We start from the raw sequence: 11961 nt of genomic DNA, 5'->3' as shown, positions 1-11961 counted from the left end.
CACAGAACACACGTCACAATGCTAAGACAACAAGAACGACTCGATCCAACGCACTCGACAGTGGTAGGTCCTGTTGGGAGTAAGAACGCTTCAGACTATCGCCATAATCTTCCCACATCTCACCGCCGCCCTCTAGCGACTGCCCGCGAGACAGAAAATACGTCAACCCTGCCTAGCAATCGAAGCCGAACTCAAACGGCCAATCAGAAAATTAACCGTCTGCCAATCAGCACGGGAGGGGCGGGACGTAAGGTAACGACGCGCCAAACGGATTGCGTCTTTCCTCCCTCTTCCGTCGACAAGATGGCGTTCGCCGCTTTGTTCCTCCGGCTTCTTTTTGCCTCCGCCGAGTAACTGAGGCGCCGGGTGGAAGCGGCAGTGGAGCGAGCGGAGAGGGAGGGGCGGACTAATTGTCGGAGTGGCCAATCTTTAAAGTGAAAGGAGCTTCGATTTTTGATGTCAGAGTCCCCTCGTTCGTGCTTACGGTGTCTTGAGGTAGCGGCGAGCGTCCGATGAGAGGCCGAAGCTGGGCAGCGACCAGAGCAGCAGCTGGGAACAGGAGGGCGCACAAGTGCCGAGGGGAAAGACATGACAGCAGAGCCCATGAGGTAAACCGGGCGAGGGGCTTATGCTGTAGAAGGCCACCCCGGCTAGCGGAAGGGGCGGTACCATTGGTTGGCATGTGCCTCATCCCTCATTGTTTTGGAGACCCTTTGACTTGCCTTTTTCTCGTCTTATTTCTTTTACAATTGAGAAACTTTGGGTTTACAATCGGTCCTCTGTTAATGTTGTCCTGGGTTCCTTTGATTTCCTTGTTTATTGTTGACTTTGGTCCACTCTCCTGGTATCTTCTCCTGTGTTTACCCATGATGTGTAGTGTCTTTACTTGGATTAATGTTACATTCATGACCGGCTTCTCTAAACTTTCCCTCGTCTCCGTCATGTATTATAGTATATGCAACTCGCCCGACGCTAAGAAACCCTCCAACAAGATGCTAAGTTTGACATGCTCTTCACGTTTTCGTTATGGTACGAATTGTTGACATGTGAATCATGCCCCACGTGGTATGCCCATGCAGCCTTGTACTCCACATTTCTGGGTGGGTGTATATTGCACCATGTGCTGGTATATGCAGATTGTAATAAGGTTCTAATTATATTTAACTCGTTAAACGCTTGTGAGAAATGCATTTGCTTCGTATTTCAGCTGAAACCGACCTTATCTGTGGCGTCGTGCCCGCATTTTCCATGTAAACGCGTAGTCTTTCGAATAACGTTGCCGCTGGGTGTCACCGTAGGTGTTTGTATCCTTGTAAACACAATATAAGCGTTCCATCCTCTGAGACACCTGTATGATTACCTCCTAATGCTAGACCGTGTTAGATCGCAGACTGTTAATTTGAATGTTTCTACCAGCTGTCACGTTTTACAGTAACAGTATCGAAAAGTGCGACATGAACACGTGTCATCTCATTTTCAGAAGACCGGTATCCCAAGGCCACGAGATTCAAGATCTTTGGGATGTTGCGAGGATTGTTTAACTTGCAATTGTCGCTATTGTAAATGCGGTGACTTCCGGTCCAGTAATACCCCATTTGTGTTCTGTGTCTCTTAGTACTCTTGTTAATCACAGTTTGACAGGTCCCAATTATCCTGCTTTATTTTCTTGGCTTTTTTTTTCCGTACGGCGAAAGACCTGCTTTTGCGTGCCTTAGGGGCGCGTGTTTTGCGAGTTTCTAAATGTGTATGTTTGCTAGTCTTATTAGTTTAGAACTGGAATGCTACTTTTACGCAACTGTATTTCACATATTCTGTGTAGCTGACGCTTTATCTTTGAGAGAAAGTGCTTCGCTCTCTCAGCTGCTGCTTGCCAACACAGCCCTTTATGATGTATAGGTGTCAGTTTTGACCACGTTGCTCACAGGTTCTTCATTTACAACTTCCAATGTGTTTTTAGTCCAATTGTCTGTCCCAATAGCAACATTCATTTTCCTGTGATCACCTGTTCTTATATGCTAGGATACGATTTCCTGTCGGGTTGCCTGGCCAAAGGCCACGTAATCCATGTCCACTGATATCTATCTTGACGTCCTTACACTTTCTGGAATCCTAACATATCCTACTTAGTTGTCGTCACATCCTGTTTCTTGCTTAATATGCTTAACAGATTGTTGCTAGTTGCCTGAAAGAGATCAACGCACATAATTCAGTCACGGGAATACGTACATACTTTTCAAACAAAGTCTTAATCTCCAAGTTAATTGATGCTCTACTTGGTATCTTGTTACCCAACCCGTGGGTGGCTTCTCTTTCTTTTCCCAACCGCATGCTCCTTCCTTACATTTTTGGGTACCCTGCGTGTATTTATTTCAGACACTTTTCTCAGCAGCGACTGCTTTTCATTACAGACCAGTGCTTTTAAAATAGGCAGGTACCGTCCGGTACGGAGTGTCTGCACTGCTCAACATATTTAATGAGAGAGTACCAGTACTTCTGAGCAAGCACGCTGGATAATGTAGTAGCACTCCTATATTTAATTGAAAGCCCTATTAAAGGTTCAAGGCGACCCCCCCCCCCCCCCCCGCCCCTCAACACCTCTTTGAATAGAGATGGGCGTTTTTGTACTGTGGAATATCCAGTCGTACACGATACTATTGCCTTTTTATGTAAAAATGTTTTTGATCCTCCTCTGCGGCATTGCCTCTTTACTGTTGAATGGGAGGGAGGGGGGGGGGGGGGTAATGGTGTTGACGCTATTTTATCAGATAATCTAGAGATAAAATACCATAACAGGATCCGGGATGGTGTCCTCAAGAATATATGAGGACATGTGTTCCTAAACAGATTATATTTGATCAGTTTGCATAATCAGTTAAATAAGCACAATTGAAGTTCATTAAAGTTTATAAAATCATTACAGAAGGCAAAATATTGTCAGGGAATTAGTATAAAGTTCAATTAAGTACAGGAAGATGCAGTATGGTGTGACTAAGGTCACTCTCAAATACATATTTATTCTGACAGGTTTTTAACCAGTATTAAGTGTAGAAGCTCAAATTTTAAATTCGGACCTGCCCCAGTCTGTGTCACCTCCGGAAGGAGCCCTTAAATTACCAAAATGTTGCTTTCATGAGATGACAAGTGTTAATTACGCAAGGTCGGCAAATAACTATTTAGAATAAAAAGCAACAATACCTAACACCATCCCGTAAATGAATAATGAATCTCATATTGACTTAATGTTATCGAATGTGACACGACAAATTTTATTTATACTACGAGAGACTTATGAAATGAATAGACTCGCTGAGTTTCAGCAGAAAGAATCTTAAACTACATCTGAGAAGAAAGATTCCTCGAGAGCTTGCAAACAAACATGTTGCTAGAAAACTCGCAAGGCATTTTACATAATGTTTCAGTGCATATTTTGCTGTGAGAAGAAATGATACCAGTTACATTTGAATTTCAAGACTGCGTTAGGCCTAGTGTAGCAAACCTTAGGAATTGGCAATGTGAATACTAACACAGCAATGTCTGACATTGGAAACGCTGTGGTCCCAAACACTTCTAAGGATTTTAGCTCGCAATGTTCTAAATTAAAATTTACTGTGATTTTGTAAGCAAGAACCAAAACTAAATGTTTCAAATGCGTAATTTTTTGACTGACTAATGTGTTAATTGCTGAGTAACAACAATTGCGAGAAAATAGTTGTATTGCAGTATTTGTTCTCGGCTCATTAGTCTGGGTCCATTGTAAATATGGCTCAATTTTTGTAGTCTAGCTTGACATCGCAGCTGTTGTCACAGTGGGAATGTCACTAGATAGATATTGGGAGCCAGGATTACATGTTTACATTTGGCAAACGTGTGCTTCCACAAAAAAGTGCCTGCTCTTTGGTTTGCTAACAGCATCTTGAGGACGTTCAGAAAGCTTCCCTGGGAATGCATTCTGCCCATTTGTTTACCATTAGCTTTGTGGTTTGAACTCACATTTCCTTGCTTTCTATTTGCTGGTTCTATTTGTTTGAAGCTGTTGAGCCTGAGTTTTTCCCTGCCCTAACCTTGTTTACAGTATCCTTCCGATATCTAACTTTCTGTAAACGGGTCCCTAACTCTTGTTCTTATCTTGTCACATTTGCTGTGCATTTAAACACAAAGGTCAAATGTCGGGCTCCTTCTTCCCAGGGAGCTTGGTGTTTATTAGGTTGAGCTCGCAAGCGTTCCGACCTGTTGTAAGTCTTATAGGCTTTTAACCATGCTCATCACTGTTGCTGGTTCGTGGGCTTGCCTTGCGAAAATACTTTATCATAGGTAGATGCTTTATGTTTATCCCTCATTGTGGCGGTTTGGTTACTGCATTGGACACAGACCCTGTTACATAGATAATTGCGCTTTTGCTGATACGTTTGACTGCGAGCGAACTTTTTTCCTTTTCTGTCTCTCCTTTGCGCTCATGTTGGCCATGGTGCTTTGAATCGACTCGCTTATGTAAACTCTTTTACTTTTCATTTTCAATTTAAGTGGCAAGAAAAGTCCAGTTCGGAATTTACAGCGTTAATGGCTCTAATTCGAGCAAACGTGAGACCAAATGCATTGCAAATGATTGTTTTTCACTGACTTCAAAGTGAGAACGTCTATAGGAGAGCAAGAGGAATGCAAATTACTCTCCCCATGGAGCTTACTCGTGCCCCTCGTGTGCTCCAGTTTAGAAGGCTGTAATATAACACTTAAAACAGACCTGTAGGGAGGAGGTGCACACTTTCTTTGGGAACAAATATTCATGTTGAGGTTTTTCTATTAAAGCACTCTAGTGAATGTCTATTGATCTTTCTGCTTACAGTCTGCAAGTAAGAGTACTAAACCCTTTTAATTACACTCATTGGCAAGCCAAACGGTGTAGCCTACACAACTATAATTAATGAGCAATAGCCTCATTTCATTAGCACCGTGCCATAAAAACCTAGACAACACAGATTACTGCTTTCCAGAAAACTACAGTCAGGAACCCAGAAACAATATTATTATTTACACTATAGCTTTTAAACATTGTGCCAATGCCAAGCATAGTTTTTATACTGTTTGGTGGATGCGTGTGTTGTCAACCATGAAATAAATGAACATGTTTCACTGAAACACCAGGACTGGCTTTAGCACTGCTGACATTGGGTGTGGCACTATGCCACTTGACTCTGCCACTCTGTTCTGCACCACTGTACTCTATGCAAGTGCTCTCTATTCTGCACCACTATCCTCTATTTTGCACCACTCCACTTTACCCTGCCCCTTTCCACTCTAAGCCACTTAAATTTACTCTGCTACTGCACCACTCTCTGTTGCTGAGACACTCTACTCTAAGCTGCTGCCATTTATGCCACTCTACTCTGAACCACTGCACTCTACGCCAATGCACTCAACATCACTTTACTCTAAACCACTGCACACTATGCCACTCTATTCTTGGGGGAGTTGAATTCCTGTAGCAGGAAACATTGGGGTCAAGGACAACAAGTTTTCATGTTTGTGTTGTCATTGTGACAAGTAGACCCAACTAACTGCAACACAAACCCCTTGACTGCAAGTTTATTGTACCACATTATGGATGAGGCAATGGTCATTTTCTGCAGTTAAGATAATGTCTGTTTCCATATGTTAATGCTGTTAAGACTTGTATTTATGGTGGGGTTTATTATGAGGGTGAGCGTTGTAAGGAAATGTAATCTTGAACTGTACTACTAAGAGTTGTCTCAGTATAAAACATATATACATCCGTTTGCAAAGTTTATCAATATGAAGCTACATATAATGCTTTCAGAATTGTCTGATCAGACAGAGAGCAGCTTGAAAGTAAGATTGATGATTCTTTGCCGTCAAACTAAAATGCTGACAGAAAATGCAACTGAGAGAAAAAAATCATTTTGCTAAACAGAGAATCAGTCTAACAAGTTTCAAGAAGATTATGAAAAACACGAATATAAACAAGCACTGGCAAAACCACCAGGTCTAACATTGATGGTTAGCCTTTTGTTTTTTTTCTTCAATGTTTTGTTTCTTATCGTGGTTTTTGTATATCTTTTATTGTTGTGAGAGATGTCAAGCCCTCACCATTCTAACAATCATTAGCAAAAAGGAAAACATATTTTTGGGCCTCAAAAAACACACATTGTTTAATAGTCCTTGGCATTGAACAAAACATATTTTGTGTGGTGATATGCTACTTGTTAAAGAGCAGAATGCTGTTACTCGCAGTCATGCTATTTGCTGTCTATAAAGATAGAGAGTGAGAGATACAGGTGGAATTTTAATAAAAACAAAATGTCTTGGTTAATGGCAGACCTAATTAGGGGCCCTATTTTTAAAGTCTCAAAAGTCAACCCATGGTATATGTCCTTGAATTAGTGCAGATGTATAGCTTTCATGAATTCATAATAATTTACAGGAGCAGGGTAGGAAATCATACTCCTAAGACTATTTGGGAACTGCATCTTAGCATGAGGAAGTATGGATGTGTAGATTTGCTCATGTGAAGAGTTGTTAAGAGTTTACAAGATGACTCTTTTAACAACCACTCTTTATTATTATTACTATTTTTTCCCCAACGTGAAGAAGTTCTACTTCTGCCCTTGGCATGAGTACATTTCCGCCTTTTTCTCAGTATGAGAAAAGGGGGAATAAAAAAGCAGGTAAAAACCCTTAAAACATGCAAGGTAGTAGGTTTGCACAGACTCCAAGGGCATTTCATCCTTTGAACTACTGCTCACTGCCTCCTCCAGCCCCAGTATGTGATCTTTGGAAAGGTGGAAAAAGAATGAAATTGCTATTTCATTCAAACCCTACTATAGTGTGAGCCATGACATAATCTGATAAGCTATTATTACAGCTCTTATATGACGAATTGCTACCATACTTTGTAGCTGCACTAATTGGCACTAAAGGAACGAGCACTTTTTTTTTTTTTTTTTTTTTAAATAATAAGTAGATTTATGACACAGCCTGTCCGGTGGACAATCAGATATTTTGTACATTCTGCACCCCTGTACTCTCCTCTGCGTACATTTCTCTGCCAGACTGCAGGCATGTCCACTGAGCTCAAAGCCACTCTACTCTGCAAGACTGCACGCTACACCACTGCAAGCAATGGCACTCTACACTATTGCACTCTGTGCCTCTCTCAAGACTGTACTGCTAGCACTGAACTCTACACCATTGTGGTCTACATCACTGCACTCTACTCTGCCCCCACGTTAATCTACACCTCTGCACTCTGCCCTGCACCACTCCACTCTACCCTGAAGAACTTCATGCGACTTCACTCTACTCTGAAGCAATCTACTCTACGCCATTGGATTTTACGCCACTGACCTCTGCTCTGCACTACTATACTGTATGCCACTGCACTCTGCAAGACAGCACTCTTGGCCACGGAACTCAATGCCACTGTACTGTAACACTGCACTCTACACAGTTGTACTCACTGTACTCAACGCCACTGCACTCTACACAACTACACTGCAAGACTGCACCCTGTGCCACTGACCTCAACACCGACAACACTGCACTCTATACCATTGTGCTGTCATTGCTTTTTACACTGCTGCACTGTACTCTGAACCACTGTACTCTATGCTACAACTCTACTGTAATACACTCCATGCTACTTAAGTCTACCCCACTCCACTCTATGCCACTCACTCTACTCTGCTCGCTTTACTCTGTGCCACTGTGCACCACACTTCTCTATCACGCCGTGCTTGGTTTTGCTCAGCACCGCTGTGCTTGGCTTTGCCTCGTGCCTCCATGCCATTCCACTTGACTTTGATCTATGCCTCGCCCCCTCTACGCCCTGCCCTGCGACTTGGCTTTTTTGTTGTTGTAATTTTGATACATCACTAATGGAATTAAATAAGGAAATATCACCTTAAGGAGGCTAGGGCCCTCATTGGGAGTGAGATTTTGAATTGTAATATGTGCATTAACTTCTGTGGCTGCGCGTATCAGACAGTTTTTCAAGTATAGCAGATTTTAATGCGTCTTTCACAATTTATACCAGGTACAATTCAGCAGGTCATACCTGTTGGAAGGCGGGGTGGGGTGAAATAGCAGGTAAAGATGCATGAGAAATTCCTTATTTTTCCCCCAGAAATTCCAGGGCATTTTGGGCTTAGACTGACAGTCTGCGTTTTCTGCCTTTGGCGATCTTGACTTAAAACTGAGCACCAAGTACACCCTTTAGGCACTTAACCCTCAAAACAGAAAGGTTGAGCGGTCCTAAGCTTACTCAGGAAGGTGGTGTGGGTTTAGAGACCCAACATGAATCAAATCAATATATTACTGTCCAGCTAGTACTTGTAGTTTATTAAAGTGATTTATTGCTACCCCACAAGCAATCTTATCAGTGAATAATCAAGAGGGAGTTTATCAGGATTACTTATGCTTACCAGTCCCCACAGTAATCTGGGCATTAGACATTGTAAAATACACTGACCCCTCGGTGTGTGTTTGTGTGTAATAAAATTGTTCACATTTGTGAAAATCAACTGTTTTGTAGAATGACTTCTTTCGATCCTATTGAAATTCTTCTTCACACATCTGAGGGAATCTCTCTAGTGGCGCACCGCCTGGCATAATATGGTCTTAGTTATAGTAGATGTGCCTTTCGGACATCTAAAATAGAGCAAAGCCAGTAGAGAAACATGACTGCGTGCTCCTTCAAGTATTCAAGAGGAGTGAGCTCATGAAGATGTAAACTCTTGTGTAATGTGGCCCAGCCGTAGGTGGTCCTGCCTTTCTTGGTAAAAACAGATACTACTCACTTAATTAAAAAGTGATCGGACCATGAGCACATACTTATACTAAGATGTAATATTGCGGCATCCAGTGCCAAACGTTGGCCAATGTATGGCCTTTTACGTGGGTGGGTGCGTGAATATGTTGATGACGATTATGAAGGCCTAGTTAAGGCAGTCTTTCCAAAACCTAGTCGCCTATTGCTAGAAAGTGAGCAGCGGTGAGAGGCTTGCATTAATCATTCAAACAACTTTGTTAAAATTGCCCAGTTCATTAGGGGGCAGAAAGCGAGTGAAACAAATGTTAAATTTGGCATAAAACCATGAGTTGTCAGTCATTTCTGGAACAGGCTTTCTACTCGGCCTCCTTCAATTTATTACAGTGTATAGCTGCTACCCCACCATCACCATGTACTCCTCTGGATTGGTGTTATATATATTTTTTTATTTATAGCTGCAGTTCTGTCACAGTGCTCATATATCTGATGATAAAGCCATATGACTAGCCATTGTGTTTATTCAAGTCTCTAATATGTTGCATGTTTCTGTAATGATTGTCTATTTAAGTCAGCCAAAATACCACCGTGACGTGATACTAAATTGAACAGTCTTGGGTCAAGAGGGGTATATTTAATTTGCTAAAGGTAATTTTAGAATTTTGAGATGGGAAATCTCAGCTGACCTGTAACCTGTCTTTTCTGTTTATGGGAGTGACTAATGTTGTCTCTTCCCTCCAGAATACGTCTTGGTAGTCTTGATAGATCTAATCTTTTTTTAATATATTTGGAGTAGCTTTATGTTACAACTTTAAAAATACTTATTTCAGTATGTGCATAGAAGGCTGAACACATTTCTGTAAATATTCAGATGTATTTTCTGACCGTTCTTATTGTCTTTGTTTATGTAATGTTTTTTTCATCTTTGTGCTGATAAAACAGAATGTGACTTTGATTTTGTGCTAGCTCACACACCCGTGCAGTGCTCCTAGTATGCAATGTGAAAATACTACTTGGCACACCCAAAAAAGAAATGAACGTTGTTTCCATAGAATATGGAGCTCTGAACTATTTTTGGGTTCTTTATACCTTTTGGCTTTTTAAATGTTACTTGGGTGTTGTAATGCTTTACAGGTAGGTTCGAATTGTATTAGTTTGAGTTCTTACCAAAAGTAAAATTCATACACATATAAGGAGCAGCATAAAATACTAGAGAGGAAAAAATGCCATCCTAGTTTGAACTGAGAAACTTTTTATTAGTCTTTGCATTTCTCTTGCATCTTCTCCAGCAGCCGATTTTTGAAATGCCAGACAAAGCACAAATATTTTTTTCTTAATAATCTTTAAAGCAACGTCCATAACTGTCATGACCAAACCTACGGTATAATTTGAGCTTTCATGAAAGCTAACCTTAGCTTTCACAATCCTTCATTTGAACTTTTGAAATAATACATCTGATGATTTCCTATGTCTGGAATGTCCATTGCGCCCGCTGGATCTACAGTTGTCTTTGCTTCAATTTGGAACAGGTGTATATAAAGCAGGTTGATCTCTGGTATATTAGGCCAGCTACACGCATGTGCACCAGTCGGGTTTACAAAAAAAAAAAATTGGAAGATAGCCGCAGAATCTCACGTGGCCATTTTACCGTTCTAACATGGTCATGTCATGTTACAATAGTAAATTAAATTATTTAAAAAAATATTTAAAAAAGGGTGCTAACCATAACCAGCATTGGTAAATGCATTAGGTTTCGCCTGTATGATTAATAACAAGCTGTTTTTTGTTGAAAGTTGTAGCTTGGTGGGCAGTTGTGCAGTATAAATCATTGAAAACAGCTAAAGTGTTACCACTTGTTCATTGAGAAAGGCAATGTTTTTTTGCAAACTGAGTTTGTGGAATCACAAATTTGCCATAATGCTGATAAAAAATAAAAAGTGCAGCTGTGTACTGACATTCGAGTAGAGGCATATGTTTTATAGCCAGCCAATGAAAAGGCAATGCATGCATAAAATGTTTCACAGCAGCATTTAGCCTGCTTGAAACTACACCAAACATCTTGTAATATAAGAGAAATTAGGGAAAGAGAGAAAGGCCCAAGATTACACACGCCTGAGGAAACGCCCTAAAAAACCAAAACATTATTAAAGCCTAAGTTTTAGCCACTTGCCTGTGGTTAATGCTTAATGAGATGCGTTAACCCAATAGTTGAATACTGCTTTTGAAATCACGTGGTGAAGTAGGTCTACAACTTTTACCTCTGCAGAAAGATATGGTAGATCCACCTTGTTTCATTCAAAGGTCGCTATAACAAAAATCGGCAGTGCTAATCCACTGGTTGGCAGTGTTCACAGCCTATCGTAACTGCAAAATCCTTTGAGGGGCTTGACTACCTCACACTCCACCATCGCTGCTGGTAAAACAGAGCCAACGCATGCCTCACTTGCTGCTCACGCTTGGTGTGATTGGGGGTATCTTGTACACCTGAGCCACAGTCCACATCGAACACCACTGGCTGCCCCTAATGTTGCCATCAGTGCCACCACACATACCGAGTTTGCAAGTGTAAGCTGTGATTGATCGAAAGGGTCAACAAGAATGGCAGTGTGACAGGACACCCAAACCCTTCCATCCCTAACCCTCTATCTATGGGTCATGCAGCAAACGTCACTGCTGCGATCACGTTGGGGTTAGAGCAACAACTAAATTCTAACTCTGCTCATAAAATTAATTGGGGCAAATGTCTTCAAAATTCATGCCTTACCCTGAGCAGCAAGGTTAAATTGCAGAGAAAAATTTATTCAAGATTAATCATTTACTAAACAAGTGCTGTGCATTCAAAAGCTAAAAAAAGAAAAGTTCCCAAAAGCGGATGAAAACGGTACTTGGGCCTTGGGACACTGATAAGAGCAAACCTATGAGGAACAAGCATTGGTAAATGCAGGAATTGGGCTACAACCAATAACAACTGAGGAAATCTAAGTGTCAAGCACAGGAACCAAAGAAAAGCAAGGGTGGGATGTAAGCCCCTTTCAAGATCTATATTGAATACAATAGATTTCACAAGCACACCACAAGCACTGTGCAGGAAAAACCTAAACAAACACTTGCAATGCAATAGGTCTCACATTTGCTCGAGTTTGAGCTATTATCGTTGTAAATTCCTAACTGAACTTTTCTTG

The 11961-nt window shown here is 41.2% G+C and overlaps 1 protein-coding gene across 1 annotated transcript in view; it reads left to right on the top strand.

Annotated features, from left to right (window-relative positions):
* The first annotated feature begins 276 nt into the window (after window positions 1-276).
* ATRX (ATRX chromatin remodeler) overlaps window positions 277-11961 on the top strand; it is a 1138900-nt gene continuing 1127215 nt past the window's right edge. The window contains exon 1 of the mRNA XM_069211061.1: window positions 277-608. Within this exon, the coding sequence (XP_069067162.1) occupies window positions 589-608 (20 nt within the window). The 5' untranslated portion in view covers window positions 277-588. The remainder of the gene's footprint in view (window positions 609-11961) is intronic.

The sequence above is a fragment of the Pleurodeles waltl genome, chromosome 2_1, assembly GCF_031143425.1.
Source record: "Pleurodeles waltl isolate 20211129_DDA chromosome 2_1, aPleWal1.hap1.20221129, whole genome shotgun sequence".
In the NCBI taxonomy this organism is placed as follows: Eukaryota; Metazoa; Chordata; class Amphibia; order Caudata; family Salamandridae; genus Pleurodeles; species Pleurodeles waltl.
Note: the sequence above shows the minus strand (reverse complement) of the source record. Positions and strands in the feature narration are given on the sequence as shown.